The sequence below is a fragment of the Petromyzon marinus genome, chromosome 10, assembly GCF_048934315.1.
Source record: "Petromyzon marinus isolate PM22_M1 ecotype Great Lakes invasive population chromosome 10, UKy_Petmar_22M1.pri1.0, whole genome shotgun sequence".
NCBI lineage: Eukaryota > Metazoa > Chordata > Hyperoartia > Petromyzontiformes > Petromyzontidae > Petromyzon > Petromyzon marinus.
In genome coordinates, this window is record NC_133676.1 from 7222683 (window position 1) to 7239570 (window position 16888).

A 16888-nucleotide genomic window follows, 5' to 3' on the forward strand; every position below is an offset into this window, starting at 1 on the left:
TCCTACACTCACACCAGTGTAGGTGCACTCTATCACGGTCCTTCACCCGGACACTGAACACTATCTGGACCCAACCCTCGGCTATCCCTTTGGCTCTCTCACTCATCTGCCCGGAGCAGGGGATCAGCCAACACCGCTCCGTGACGGGGAGAGAGAACCTCCTCCAGCCGGTCCTTACCCTGGCTCCCAACGACGACCACGCCCCCGTGACGGGGTCCCCCTTAAGAACCCCTTGGGTGGCTCCTCCCCCCAGCTCGGCCCTGACCACGTTCCCGAAAGTGCTTTCCGAAAGCCCCTTACGCAACCCGTGACGTTACGTCATCCTTGACTCCCAACCCGCTCGCACCTCCTTCCGCTCGCCCCCTCATTGGTTACTCACAATACTCCTCGACATTAGTATTAGTGTAGTGAGTTCAACTGAGTCGCACTCTTTGGAGGCAACACATTTATTGATACCAACACAAAGGGGTAACTGCCCCTTCACCAGATAACAACCTGTGGTGGTGGACCACCCGGCTAACTACACTAATTACACTGGGAGTAGCTACAACGGACAGGACCCCAGCTTGGGTCCAGGTCCACGTGTTGGTAACTCTTCTCGGATGTCGAATGTAGATTCTTCAGGATGACAACAGCAATGCTGAACCCCGGCCCCTCTGGGGACCCGGCTTATATCGTCACTGGTTGTGGCTGGCTCTGCCCTTGGCCACGACCACCTTCTCGAATCCTCTAGCAGGATCTCCCCCCGACACAAGACCACCCTTAAGTTAGTCAAATGTGACTAAAACGCTATGTGTGCCTCAACAATAACAAATACATACCCAAACACGAGAGAAAAAAAATGCAGTAACGCGAACGCTCGGAATCCCCTCCATCACCAACATCTCCCACCCTCACCATGTAACAATACCCGCAAGCACAATAAAGGCTAGGTTCAGACAATAACCGATACGGCCTACCAAGTGCGACAACCAACTGACGGTGTGGGAGTGTGTGTGCATAGGGATTACGAAAACTGAAGAGTTTTTGATCGAATCCTTGTGGCTGGGCCCCCAGGGTAGGTGGGCTCGCCTTCCCTGGAGGTCCCAGGGGGAATATGCAAATGTCCCGTCGAACCCGGCTCTTCACGAAGAGCAGTAGGCCAGGTGGACGGGTTCTATTCTCCAGAATCCAGTGGAGACAGCACAGGCGGCGGCTCGGAGGGCGTCAGGCACGCGGCACCTGAGGACGGGATAACACGACTCCCCTGAGGACCAACCTCAGCGGGCACACACCTCAGCTCGTCGGACACATCTGACACTCGGCCCCTGCAGTGTGGAGATGGAACGAACTCAAGAGGAGCGATGAAAGGCTTGAGGCGTGAGGGATGTACAAACCAACTCCGCCGCCCCAAGCAAATCTGGACACACTGTGGTCGAACGACCCGAATCACATCAACCAGCCCTCTCCAGGGTTTGTACCATTTTGGCGACATACCCACCAGTACCTGTGGACAGTGCAACCAGACTCTGTCCCCAGGCACCCACTTATGTGCAGAAGCACAGAAACCCCTCAGCCGCTCAATTGCCAATTAGCGCGAATTGGAATTTAACCTGGAAGCTTCCCGCGCTTCGGAAAGCTTGTGATGGGTAAGGCGCACGGAGCGCATAACTAAACATCAATCAGGGGGTCGTGTTCTCTTCTGTACATAAAAAAAACGGTGAGAAACCGGTGTATGCGTGATGGGCCATCCTATGTGCAGATAGGACTCCGGAAATATGCAAATCCCAGTCGAGTTGGGACTCGCTGACCTGATGGCTCAACATGGAGTCCTGTGCAGCCGCTCAACTATGCCATCCATCTGCGGGTGGTATGGTGACATGCGTACTTTCCTTGTTCCCAACAAATCGCACACCTCGCGCAATAATTTAGAAGAAAAAATATTGCCCTTATCGGTCATAAGACGTCTGGGAGCACCCTTGTCCATCATAGCCATTGAGGAATGCCTCAGTGATCGTCACCGCCGACTGGTTGGGGAGCGGCCAGGCCACAGGCCATCGTGAAAAATACTCGACTCCCACTAGCAAATACTTATTCCCACGAGGGGTAGTGGGAAATGGACCAAGGATGTCCAGAGCAATTAGTTCATTTACGCGGGAAACCTGAATCGATTGCAACGGTGGACAACAGGGTTTCGCCAGTGGCTTCCGCCGCGTGCACTGCACACACCCCTTCAACAAATTAGCGACATCCTCAGCCACGCCAGGCCAGAAGGAAGTCCAACTTTAGTGTGGCCTACGTCTTATGCACACCCAGGTGCAACAGGCGCTCGTGTACTGCCCAAATGACCTTACCCCGCAGGGCAGTGGGCACAACAATGTTATAACGGCGCAACCCTCCATCCCAATGCATGAGCAATCCACCCCGAAGAATGACAAAGGCGACACCCCATTGATCCCCGCCCCCATCAGTCTCTCTGACACGGCGTCGCAATTTAAGCAGGGAAGCATCCTCAACCTGGAGGCGCCCCCATTCTTCGTGGTCCTACCAAATGATGGCGTAACGCGCCATCGGACCCTCGGCCACCTCATGTGTTACAACCTCGGCCGATGCCGCAAGGGGAGGGGTCGAGTGCTCATTGGGCGGCTTACAGTGCCCAGAGCCCGAAAAACATGCGCACCCACCATTCGTTGGTAATCGCGACAGGGCGTCAGCGTTCGTGTGTCAGGAGCCTTTGAGATAGGTAACAAAGGAGTAGTCCTGGAGGACCTCCAACTAGCGTGAAAGTTGGCCAGACAGCTGTTCAACATGCAGCGTGTACTGTAGCGCTGCATGGTCAGAGCACACCTCAAAGCGTCTACAATACAAATAGAGGCGATACTGTTGCACAAAAACCACAATAGCTAATAGTTCCCGGCGTGTGATGAGGCATGCCCCGGCAGGCCGCAGCTGGAGCACACGACAGGGCTGTTCCCCGGACGAGGAAATGTCTTCTGCTGTCACTGGTCTTCCGCCCGTCGCACCATACCGTCCCCTTGCCCGCCTCCGCTCTGGGTTGACGCGCAGGCTGGGACGGGCTCCACGTCTTCAGGTGTATCCGGCCGCTCACGGGGCGCGGTACACGCCACCAACCCCTTGTGCCGTTGCAAGAGCTGTTGAGCCTGGATGCATCTTGCAACCTTGATAGACGAAAGATTATCGTCTACAGCCGGCAAGACGATGTTGGGGTCCTTAGCCAAAGCCAACAATCTCTCGAGGACCAGCGAGTTGACTTCGTCGTGGTCCATCCTCGGAAAAGCAGCCTTCGCTAGCGCCAAAAGTGTGCTACGGAAGGTGAGGGGCGTCTCGGCTTCCCCTTTCTTTCACGTAGCGAACTTGTGGCACACGTTCGACGGCGGCTCGTAAATTGCCACCATTTGGTCAAAGGCTTGAGTCAGTGTGGCCCTCTCCGACGGCGGGATGATGAGAAACTCCGCCAGGGTGTCGTCATCAATGGCGGCGGGCAGTGCTCTCAGTGCCTCCGCCTCCGTCCACCCCGCCAATTCGGCGTTCGTCAGGAACCGCCGCTTGAAAGCCACCCAGTCGCCTCCGGCGACCGTAAATTATTTCACGAAGGGGCGTCGTCGCCGGAGAGATGGAACGTCCACCGGTGATTTCGACGCAGCTTCGGATTTGGTGGGCCACGCACTCCGCTCTTCTGAGAATATGGCGGCTGCAAGCGCCACAAAAGTTCCCGCTTGCCGGGAAATAGCGGTGGGAACATCGTCCCTGTTCGGCTCCGTTGCTCCTTTTTCCATCGCTGGCTCCGCGGGGTGGAGCTCCGCGAGGATGGATGCCACGGCTTGGAGTAGCTCTGCGAGGCAGGCGTGTGCTGTCTGGAGCTTCCTTCCCGCCGGCAGTGAGCTGTCACATGCCCGATCGGTGCTCTGCTCTGCCGAGAACGCTTCGCCTCCATCCTCCGGGGTCGCCATCCCCAGGACTGTTTGAGGGATGAGATCTTCATCTTCATCGTCCGACATCCTGGTACGTAGTCTGCGTCGCGTAGACATAGTCTAAACGGCTAGCTAAGTAAATTAGCGTTTGGCCACTTCCGACACCAGTTGTAGTGAGTTCAACTGAGTCGCAGACGCACTCTTTGGAGGCAACACATTTATTGATACCAACACATAGGGGTAACAACCTATGGCGGTGGACCACCAGGCTAACTACACTAATTACACTGGGAGTAGATACAACGGACAGGACCCCAGCTTGGGTCCAGGTCCACGTGTTGGCGACTCTTCTCGGACATCGAATGTAGATTCTTCAGGATGACAACAACAACGCTGAACCCCGGTCCCTCTGGGGACCCGGCTTATATCCTCACTGGTCGTGGCTGGCTCTGCCCCTGGCCACGACCACCTTCTCGAATCCTCCAGCAGGATCCCCCTCTGACACGTGACCACCCTTAGCCCCCACTTGGGGGGCCCTGTGTAGACTTTACTAGTCATGTGTCCTCCGGGGTCAACCAGAGTGTCACGGCCTATAGTAACCCCATCTCATGGCTGACACTCTCACACCCCATCCTGTAGGGGTCGGCACTGCACGCCGAACGTGGTGCCACTCAGCGCTATCCATCAGCGCTCACCAAGCCCCTCCAGGGCCGGTACTACACCCACATACACGGGGGGTCCGCGATGTGAGTACATCGCACGCCGTGCCTCTCTCGGGCCGGCATTGCACAGTGACGTCCCCAATGTCACTACATTCGAAATGTAAATCATCTTTTTGTGATTTTTTTATTTCCACTGAAGAAATGTGTGATTCAAGTAAACCACGAGATATGATAAAAAAGACAACTGCTTAAAATAACTAAATAGTACAACATTTGAACCTCTACGCAGTCATTTTAAAGTATATAAATCAACAATATTTAAAACTGCCTTTGTTTTAAATAGTGGTAATTAGAATTTTTAAAAAAACTTTATAGTTTTCTTTGCTGTACCCAGACAATAAATACATCTATTGAACATAATGGTAAGTGGCTGAAATGTCTATTACGGTACTGTCATAACATCGAGCTGAATATTAATTTACAGATTATCGACATCTTTTCAGACTTCATAAGCAGTTAAAATGAATCACTTTTCAACGATATTTCTCCTCGTATTGTAATTTACCTTGTTTAATCATTTCTCCCAGCAAAAGCACGCCTGAAAAGAAATAGCGTACATTCGCAAACTGGTTGACCGTCTACAGGCTGAGTGTCTCGTGTATGTGAGCGTCCTTTAATTGCACGGGAAGACGCAAGGGTATGGATGCACATGAGAGTCTTGTCACAGCAGCGGTATTGATCCTTCGAGTAACCTTTCAGCTGCCAGCCCCACTTTAGCTCAGGCAAGGTGCATTATCCCTAATATACTTATACTGTCTCGCGCAATTACAAAATGGCGTGGCAAATAACGTGAGAGGGAGAAGGAGGGCTTTGCAAAAATTAATGCAGAGTAGCAGAGGCGAGTGCATAACTTATTCAAGCAGGAGAAGAACCCATTGATTTTCTTCATACAGACGAAGTGACGTTGTCAGGAGGCTTCAAAATCCGGCAGCAAGACGGCCTTCATCGACTGAGCTAGGAGGGTTGGAAAGTTTCGTGGTCTGTGTGTGCATCATCTTTCTCTCTCTCTTCTGCGTCGTCCATGAATTGAATCAACCAGCGACTCCCGTTATTCGGTCGCTTTACCTGAGCGCGTCTGTGATGTAATCTCTGCTCTTTTCGGCTCAGTGGTGAGGGAGATGTTTAAGGGGGCAGAATGAGCTGCCGGTGAAGTCATTGAGCTCTGCTCTCGACAAACAGAATGAGACAGCACCATTAGGGATGTAAGCGTTGCAGGCATCGAAAGCACTGGCATTTTTTCTGTAAATACATATATCAACAATTAATCATAATTGATCAATATATTTTATATACCGTGCATTTTCAGTGCGTGTGATAAATATCCATGAATATTACTACCATGTAGGTTTATGTGGTTCTGCTGGATGGCTTTCCGCTGTGTTTTCGGGTTGCTCCACGCGAAGCTACCAGCACGGTTCACGTGCTGGTAGCTTCCAATCCATTTCCTGAAGAAGTTCCCAGCACATGGAGGGAAACGTCGGACTTCGCGCTGAATATCTCTCAGTGAATACAACCCATAAAAATATCGGAAAGCCACCTTAAATCTTTTTTTTAAATGCATACGTTGTGAGCGCATGATAATGCAGCGTGACAATTTGTTGGTTTAAATGTGAATTTCTAGAATGATGTACATTTATGCCTTCATTGATATATATTTTGTTTTTCTTTGCTTAATCTTCAGCTTGTCGGTTTGGGAGGTAGTTGATGAGGCCACGGCTGACTGGTAATACCCATGGTAGGTACGACACAAACATCACGATGCACATTACTTATTCTTGGTCAAGTGTGGGGACTAAACTGCATGCCAATTAGTGGTTATCCACTGCAGTCTACATATGCCAAGTGATACCGTCTTGCGAATTCAAGATTTCACCAAATACCAGATGATCTGAATTAAGGATATACAGAATAGCTACCATGTGCTATGCTGTAGAAATACCGTAACTAATTGTGGTCATTTTACTGATTTTATATGGTAATGTTCAGTTTTTATTTTATTAGAAGATTTTAAAATCAAATTTCAGTTGCAATTGCATGGCATTTTCTCAACGTACTTTGGTTAAACTGAATTTTTATATGTCTAGGAGCAAAATGTCAGTAAAACTAAATTGGAGAAATAAAAAATACTGACTAAAATACACTTCAAAATTACGTACCATTTCCCGAAAGGATGAATTGTTAACATTGGCAATCCCACAGGGAAAACTACTATTCTCTCAAATGTTTCTGATCGCATGAGTTGTGTAATTAAAAAAAATGCCACGGAGGCATGTAACCATGCGGTTGTTGCACACGGACACCACGTGACTATGCATCCGTGCAGGTATTGCTCAACTTAAACCTTCGACCGGCCACACTCCCAACTTTTCGTTGTTCGTAATCTTTCTACTCGTATGCAAGTTAAGGGGGGCAAGGCGGGGGGAGGGATGGGCGAGGCTGGGTTTCCAGGGTGACTCGCGATGGCCAGAGTTGAAGATCCACGTCGGTGTTACAATAGAGGCAATGTTTCACACGTCTAAATAAACCAAAAAGCTCAACACCTTCATCAGTAGCATTGCCTTAAAATGAAAAAAAAACTATGTAATAGGTGACGCTTGTTCCGGTAATGGTCCTTTGTCATAAGCACGTAAAATAACACATCAATTATGTGCTATGAAGAAGGGGCATTGCCAGACGTTTTGAGTTTTTTTTTGTAAACTGTACGTGAGCGCCACTGCCAATGTAGCATCACCATATGTGTCTCGCGAAAGGTGTGTTTCGTCTGCTGGTTAAAGGACACCGACAGACTGAGAAACACAGATGCAGAGCGTGCTCGTGACTTGCAGACGATGTGATTGCGTGACACGGCGGAATGCAGGCTTACACATCCCTGGGAGATGGGGGTGCTGGCATTCCAGGAGGACGGTGGACCTGGGATCAAAGGCTGGTAGGTAGCTCAGAGTGGCACGCTGAAAGGGTTTCCAAAGGAGCATCATATTATCACGAATCACAGTTGAAAATAGTACCTAATGATAAGAGAACCATCACTTCTAAAGTGTTTACTGCCAGGGCTTAGGTGCTGCAGAAAAATTACTTTCAGTGCTACAGAGAAATTAATTTCCCCTTTTCTGTCTCTGTTCGCATTACTTCTATCACCCACACCATCAGCATATCCTTTTGTGTTCTCGTTCCTTACATAGCAAGTTAAAAATGTGTAAACATGCTCATTAAAATTCACATCCCCTTTATCCATCGACTGCTGAATGAAGGCCTCACTCTACCTTTGACATTAGGCCACGCTGGTGAGCGCGGATTAGTTGTTAGGGATGTGGCCAAGCGATGGTTCTCTCACCACTGATGTTTGCTGTTCTTAGGAATCAAAGTCAGGTCGCTGAGTTCATGCGTGGTGTGTTAACCGCTTCTTCCACTGATCCCCCCTCCCCCCTCATGTAGCGAGGCAAATATAGATAAATGAATTAGCAAGAAAAAAGGGCATTCAACTCACCTGCGAGCAATGCATGTAGAATCAACCTTAGCCGGTACGCACGTAAAACCATAAACCACAGGCATCGTGCTGTGTTGCGAACATTTGTCCTTGTCAGTGCTGTAAGGTGGAGGAGGCTGCCTGCTATGCTATAATCCAGAGCTCCAGGCAACGTGTACCTGTTTATTTTTTTCTATTTTTGTTGCGTTATAAGAATAGACTCTAAATGTACTCGTGTGAAGCATTGCTTCGTGACTTTACCTGAAAACTCAACTCTTGTACCCCCCCAAGTCCGATTTTTTTTCAACTGAACATTCAATCACAACCAAAAGGATAATAAAAAAAAATTACGGTACTTGAAATTGTTCCATTTCGTATGAGTTGCAGACTGATACACAAGATGAATGTAGTATTTTAACAATGTATTATTTTAACTCGAAATGTAACATTCATCATTAGCTATTTTCCCATTCACAACCAGATAAAGGACCCCCCTATGTACGTACTGTATGTCAAACTTCTTTCGCACCGTACATAGCCAACCGTGGTAATTGGATGTGCGGGGGAAGGACAAACTAAACATAAAAGCAGTTCTAAAGAAGTAATTTTGATTCTCGATTTAAAAGTGCATAGCTCCAGTGGCTTCCAATATCAGAGGGAAGATGTTACCATGCCGTTGCCATTCCTCAGTTCAGTTCTACTGTTACCATCCATTGGACTCTTGAACATTAACTAATCTTATCACTTCATTTCCACGATGGTAATCTTCTTGCAAACGGTCTCTCATTTTCGCAGCCATTCTGTCACCAAGTCTCATGCATGAATCATCAAGTGTCCTGGGCAAGCCTATTTACTTTAATTAACGTAAAGTGTACAATCAGTGCGTACCGCTAGCTGTGATGTATAGGTCAAACACATGGGGATACTGCCAAAGAAAATGGAACAAAAGATGAAGAGGGCACAAATATGTGTGGATAAGTACACAGTTGGAATTACACCGAGAGACAGAAAAAGGAACACAATCAGGGAACAAGCATAAATCAGATACGACATATTGACAATTAGGAATGTAACATTTATAATGTACGTAATATTTTACTTAATAATACATTTCTATCACAGCTGTGTGTACCACAGTGAATGTTCATTCACAACACCAATTATAAACGTTGTTTAAACACCCACACATATATTATCTTGTTTTTGTAATACGTTTAATAAAAAATATATATGCCTTTCATTGCAAATCAAAATGGGTTTAATAAGCTTAAGAACTTATCATTTTTGAAGATTACATTTATTGAGCAGTTGGTTTTATTTTCTCATACTCAGAAAAATATATATCTGCAATGTACACAGCTTAACGTCAGAAGTCCCGCTCTATGTGGTATTTGTGAGTTACTAGGAGACACAAAGCAATAAAGTTTGATTGATCTATCAATGCGGGACTTGTTGGTCATTGCCACGAGGAAGCTCACAGAATAAAAAAGCCATATTCCTCATGCCATTATTGACCCTGTAAGATAAAGCATCTACATTTTTAGAAGACGTTACCACTGTCAATGTCAATCTTGGGAATTCAGGTTTTTTAAATACCCGTGCATCACTCTTGTTAAAAAGTAAAATAATACAACGTATCCTATAATTGTTTTCCATAAACTATATTAATGTTGCGTAAAGGAAATTCGAATATTTCTCGTCACACATCTGATACAGTATTTCGCAAATATACATGGACTCACCAACTAATAAACGTTACTGCTGCGTGAATTCTAGTGCACACACTACAACATATGGCCTTGCAAGCTTTACAGGGCGCGTTCATTCCGACGTGTTGTGTCTTCAGGATGCCATGATCTCTGAGCATCATCAGCAGCAGCAGCTGAGCAGGAAAGCCTTGCCCTTGGGCTCCTCGCTTCTCTCCTCCGAGCCCGGGGAGCGGCGGAGCATCTTCGGCAGTCTCACGGGCGCCGAAATCCAGAGCTCACTGCTCGCAGCTGCCGAGAGGAGAGCCGTCTTCGGCATGCAGGGCGAGGCCCCGGCTGCCCTGGCCATGGAAGCCGAGAGACGGGCGCTGCTCGCGGGCTGTCTCATGGAGGCACGAGACCCGCTGTTCGGTGGCGGCGGCATTAGCGGCGAGGGCCGGGCGGAGGCAGAACGCCGTCTCGAGCAGGAATTGACGATCCTGGCGGCCGGTGGGGACAGAAGCTGCGCGGCTCGGGGTCACTCGGGCTCCGCCGAGGGTCACGACGCCGCGGCTCTGCAGGCCGGCGAGAGGCACGAACCGGAGCACAGTCCAATGCACCTCAAGGAGTCGTCGCTCATGGCAACGAGGTCCGACGACAGCGACCAAGATGGCAGCATGACACCAGACACAGGTAAGCATGGAACAAATAAACGCTCTTGCGGTTTTGTTTTGTGAAATATCGCTCAACCTTAAATATTTGCACTGTTTTCAACGAACAAATCTTTCTTTGTCGGGTTTCCAAAATTGTTGCAAGTGATATTTGGAAAGAAATATCACTTCATACCATATATATTTTATATCTTCCTTTGTGCGATTTCATAAGTGTTTAAAAAATCGTATACTTCTGAATCACTTTTATATTAAAAAAGGAGTGAAAAAAACACATTTTAAAATCATTGATTCTTTCCACCATTTTCGTACAAGTGAAAGGACATGGGAAAATAGAGCGATGCATTTCACTTTAAGTGCTACATTCAAATGAATAACAGCAAACCAGGACACGAAAGGCATCTAAAATGTATGGCCGTTGGCATTTGCAAAACAGAAAAAAAATATCGAGATAAAAAATGTTCCAACTCATGTCCGTTTTATGAAATAAGCACTTTCAATACCAGAAATAAGCACTCTCAGTGCTTGTGTGGAAACATTCCGAGGCTCCTTCCATACTCTCAGTGATGAACTTTATTGAAGGCCAAATGTTTTGTGAATGGAACGAGGAAATAGCGAAGACCTTGGATGTAAAATAACTGCATGTTGGCAAGACAGTGTGACCAGTGTGGTCGTATGAGGGAGCACAGTGGAATGACCCTGAAGCGAAGTGTTTGTGCTTTCTTTCGCAGGTTTTACTGTATTTGTAATTGCTTGCCCGGCAATAGCACTTTTCATTTTATATACACATTATATGCGCACTCACAGGTGCGCACACAGAGGCACGCGCGTGCACATATAGCTATAATGCTAACAAAAAGAATTCCACGCATGGAGGAATTTATGTGTGCTTAAAGAAAAATATGTCACGGCCCAAATGTGACGCCACTGTTGAAAACGATCCATAACAGCGAAAGGGCCAGCTGGCCAGGCGGCCAATTTCAGAGAACTGGGCTCGCACCGCTTAGATCCTGAGTTTGAATCTAGGTAGCCACCCATAATTTTTGTTAAACTGGGTTCGCATCCTGATCATTTTAAATCTGTTTACGTCACTTATTCCAGCTTTACATGGACTGCCCGATTCACAAAGATTAAGGAGGCATCACGGTGATATACTACTGATACAAAATATCTAGCTCAACCACCTCAATGTAAAATTATAGTTATTGGTCCAAATCAACATCAGCCATGTGAAGAAGATTCCACCTCTGAGAATTAAACATTTACTTCTACATTATATGGACACACTTTCCAGGGCCTTATAAGATAAATAAGTCATTCTTAAACATCATCATCTGGGTCTATTCTCTGAGACGACTGACTGTCATAGTACCAAATGTGTATATATATTATTGCATATGCAAACATTACTGTGAACAGCGGAAACAATTTCCACGCCTATTTGTGTTTCCGTGGCTCCTTGTACCAACATTTGTCAGTGTCCAGGATTTAGATTTTTGGATGGTGAGCGGGAGGCGGCAAAACAAAACGTTTGCTGGTGCGGGAGCTCTTTGCTGGTGGGGGAGCTCTTTGCTGGTGGGGGAGCTCTGTGCTGGTGCGGGAGCTCTTTGCTGGTGCGGGAGCTCTTTGCTGGTGCTGGAGCTCTTTGCTGGTGGGGGAGCTCTTTGCTGGTGCGGGAGCTCTGTGCTGGTGCGGGAGCTCTTTGCTGGTGGGGGAGAGAGAGCTTTCCGACGTGCCACGCTTTATGGAGCGGGAGCTGTCAGGGGGCGTTCGATCGCTATTGATTTTCCAATCGCCCAGCGCTTTACTTCGCTTTGCATACATCTGCGGCGAGTAAGCACTGCGAGTTATGACTCCCCCGAGGGGCCCACGGGAGCGATTTAAAAATGAAAAGTTGTGGCGTGCAGACAATTTGGCAGCATCCCGCCAAGCTGCTCCACATTGTGAGGCTAAAAGTGTGGTTTCAAGGCCTTAAATACTACGCAATAAAGACATTTAATGGATACGGTGTACTTAAGTAGTTAACGTTGTTGATGCTCATTCTGTCAAACAGTTTTTCCGTGTTTCATAATAATTACAGTAATACATGTTTATATATATATAATTAATTTGGACATTCATATTCAAACTTAATGCTGCACAACTTGTTCCTCATATTACCTATGGTGATATTCTCAGTCCGCACTATCCAATGTAAATACAACTCCTAATATGAAGAAAAAAAACCTTTTTTATTATTATTAAATGGGAAGCCTCGTTGTGGGCGGTGGCTCAGAGGTTAGAGCACTGAGCTGGCACTGCTGAGATTCTGGGTTTTAATCTGGGCAGCTGCCTGTGATTAAACTCTGGGTTCTCAAGTTTCGTAGTAAATAAAAATGGTTTCAACTTGGTTACCAACGACTGCCCAAAAGGAGATTACACGGCATATGGTAGAGCTTCTAAAATGTGCCTTTTGAAAACGAATGCAACGGCCAAGGCAGAAGCTTGTGCTATATCAGTCCGAGGGAAACTATTCTAGCTCACATTCTGATAAAGCAAAGGCTCTCTTTAATCCTACCCCGAGGAAACACAACAAACTATAGACTGCTCACAAGCATTGAAACATAGCTTCAGCCTCTGGGAATTCCAGATTGACGCTGTTCTACAGCCTCACACTTTTGTGTCATGTTGTCAGATGTTCAGTTTTGTTCCAGTAAGGTTCTCTCCAGTCAAACTAGGGGCCCACCAGATATACTAAAAAAACACAAGTCTATAACTCTAGGCTGAAGCTCCAACACTGAATAGTTTGTGAATGATAATAAGAACACCTTTGTGAAGCTCCATATGAAGAGTTATAAAATATCCCTGATCCCTTAAAAGTAATTCTTTGTAAAACTGCAGTCGTACTGTCATGGGATCTGAAAAGGGTTCTGACATTCATATACTTGATTTATTTTATGGTTCTATGCTGATTTTCCTTTAAACAAATTATCCGTAAATAATAGTGAAGAAAGTTTTTCAAAAATCTTGGGAACTTGTTTTTAAATTTTCATTAGTGTGCATGCATTGACAATAATGAGTGCTTTATAATATAAGTGATATAAAATGTTTTATGCTTCCTGGAAAGTACACTGTAGCATTTCATTGTATTTAATGTTAACCATATTTAAAATTTCAATTTCATGGCTTTTGTTACAAGGCCTCTGTGCCTGAGGAGAGAGTGTTATTTGAGTCATTGTTGAGGGGTTTCCTGGGGTAGCTCCATTTACGTTTGTTAAACAAATGCTCACGTAAATGAATTCAGCACAACGTTGAAATCGAAAAGGTATACAGGGTCACGAGTGACTTAATATTCATATATGCCCATTTGGACAACTTGTGCACTGGAAGAGGCCGTCATTAGGCAGCGCTAACTGAGCTAGTGCAATACATTTACAAAACTATGAATCGCACGATTCAACCACAGGGCACACCTTTAGTGATCATTCCCACAAATCCTGTATTGGCACAGTTAGCAGCCAAATGCAGAGTTATGCTTCCCTTTGCAAGAACATAATTCGTTCCTGAGACCCGTTAGTCAGTCAAATGGTTAGTAAGTCGGAAGACAATTTAATGTATTTAAATGACCTTACGGTCAGTGTTATGGAACGTATTATGGATTTACAAAAAAGGGAAGCATTGTTAAACTTATAAATAAGAAGAAAGATTGTACATTTGCATGTAACACTTTAAAATACTGTATAGTAAATAAAGCAATAAATGAAGTAACATATATAGGAAAAAAAGTCCGTTTTATTTTCACTTACCTTGAGTCCTGATGGTGGCTTGCTTGTCGGAAGGGGCGCGATGAGTCACTACAATCACACACACACGGGGCACGCGTGCACACATACATGCAAAGATCCCCCGTGTAATCTTAACAGACTGTTGGGGCAAGTGCTGTTAGCGAGCACCTATGCAGGCCGGCACGGTACATGAGGGGTGGGTGGCCAGCATCACGCCCGGCCGCCTTTGTCTCCCCAGTGGCGATGTTTATGCACCGCACCAGGTACTCATTTGAGGCTGAGTCTTTAGCGAGGGGAGGCCCAGGACCGATTCAAATAATTGTCACCGGTGGTGACCGTGAGGGGGAATCAAATTCTGGTCGCCGGGTTCATAGTGCAACGCGCTTCGAGTTGCACTACCACTTCCCGCACACACACGCACTCACTTTCACACTCACTCACTTTCACACACACTCACTTTCACACACACTTTCACACACACTCACTTTCACACACACTCACTTTCACACACATACTCACTTTCACACACATACTTTCACACACACTTTCACACTCACTCACTTTCACACACACTTTCACACACATACTCACTTTCACACTCACTCACTTTCACACACACTTTCACACACACTCACTTTCACACTCACTCACTTTCACACACATACTTTCACACACACTTTCACACACACTCACTTTCACACTCACTCACTTTCACACACATACTCACTTTCACACACATACTTTCACACACACTTTCACACACACTCACTTTCACACTCACTCACTTTCACACACATACTTTCACACACACTTTCACACACTCACTTTCCCACTCACTCACTTTCACACACACTTTCACACTCACTCACTTTCACACACACTCACTTTCACACACACTTTCACATACACTCTCACATACACTTTCACATACACTCTAACACACACACTTTCACACACATGCAAAAACACTCACTGCCAGCGCGAGGCTGACTCGTTACACCTCGCGGAGGATTGCTCTGCTGAAGAACATTGTCCCGCGGTTCAGTTTGCAGGTGCGAATTTGCCTTTTAAGTCAATTAAAATTGTATTTATATTTCATGGAAGCTGATTCATAACTGCGGGTGTTCATAAGGCGGGTGCGCATAAGTCGAGGACTGCCTGTAGAAATATCTTGAGTACACCGAACACTATTTTAAGTTCGACTTTTAGGCACTGCAGGCCAAAATGCTAAAACAAATTATCGGTTCCAACCGAAGTTCATTACTATGTGAATAAAGACTCAGATAATTTTCTGCCTGGTTGCACACCTCTGTTATCTGTAACGTGCATGACATATACTGTGATTCCCATTTGCATTTCATTCATGTTACGCTCTTTTTTGTATGTGTACAGCAACGCAAAGAAGTCATGGCACGTTACCTAACCCTGCGGTGAAAACTTGGCACTCGCAATGCCTTGTCAAGCAATTCTTGCTTTAAAAGTTTTTTTTGCCTGCTAAGCTTTAAACAGTTTTGTTTCACTATTCCTCCAGTCTTTTTCTTTCATTATTATTTGGCACCTAAAATTCCCGTCTTACCGTTGCATTTTGTTTCGGCATGGTCACTGCATTTGAAACAGCTTTGATTTAGTTTTAACCCTTGGTCAGCAGAGGAGAAAATAAAGTGCACACACTTAAGTTGGCTTGACATGAGTCCTGGAAAACATGAATAATTCGATAGTGGGTCCATTAACAAGCCACCCCATTTCACGGAGCATTAGACTGCTTTTTTGTGGGTGGAGAGAAGAATTGAAAGTTTAGTTTTTTTTCAGTGTTTAAGTGAACAGGCTGGGAAAGTGTGATAAATTGAACAAGGTACTCTCGTCTACCATTGCAGGTCACAAAAGTGATTGAAAATTCAACCTGGCTAGTTGTTAGGTATTCTTCAGATGATTTATTGTTTAGGGTTCCTTGCTGCATTTTTGCATTATTGTATTTTGCTCTGGAATGTTTACGAACAAAATTTCAAATTTGGCTTAGGTCATGTTATATATATTAAAAAAAACACATTTAAGTATTCCACGCAATTAAAAATATTGTTTCTTCATTTGATCATGAAACACGTTATCATCGTTGTACATTTGCATGTAAATGATCAATTTAATGCCACATCAATGCGTTTTGAAGTATGTTTGCGTTTACGCTCTCTGAAAAAAAAAAAACTGCTCGGAGAGTCGGAGAGGCTTTTACTACAGATTATTGGCGCTCATAGCATTACACAGGCATACAATATACATGTATACATTACAATAAATGTAAACTATAGTAAAGTTAGCACTGTAATATTAAAAGACAGGCATGTAATAATGCATCAATTTATCACTGACAGTTGATTCCTATGCTCACAACACGTGCGTTGAATTATGCGTGCAAGAATCTATTACAGTGTTCACAGTGTATGCACATTATGTACGAATTATATTCTTACGTCAAATTTTATTGAAAATAATTCACCAAATGTGTACACATGAGAGCAATTAAACTTCAAATGAGATGGTCACTGAATCAAATCGCGACTCACTACATTCATGATAATCACCAATCTTTGCATTCAATTACAGCTTTATAAGTTACAGTGATATTTGTTGTGTCCTTTGGTGGGTTGTCATGTGATCGTGTTCTTTGTACTGAACAG

At 45.5% G+C, this 16888-nt stretch overlaps 1 protein-coding gene across 3 annotated transcripts in view; it reads left to right on the plus strand.

Moving 5' to 3' along the window:
• POU6F2 (POU class 6 homeobox 2) overlaps positions 1-16888 on the plus strand; it is a 57660-nt gene that overhangs the window by 9954 nt on the left and 30818 nt on the right. For all 3 annotated transcript variants that reach the window (XM_032951554.2, XM_032951556.2, XM_032951555.2), the window contains exons 2-4: positions 6315-6368; positions 7491-7559; positions 9943-10474. In XM_032951554.2, the coding sequence (XP_032807445.1) occupies positions 6366-6368; positions 7491-7559; positions 9943-10474 (604 nt within the window). In that variant the 5' untranslated portion in view covers positions 6315-6365. The remainder of the gene's footprint in view (positions 1-6314; positions 6369-7490; positions 7560-9942; positions 10475-16888) is intronic.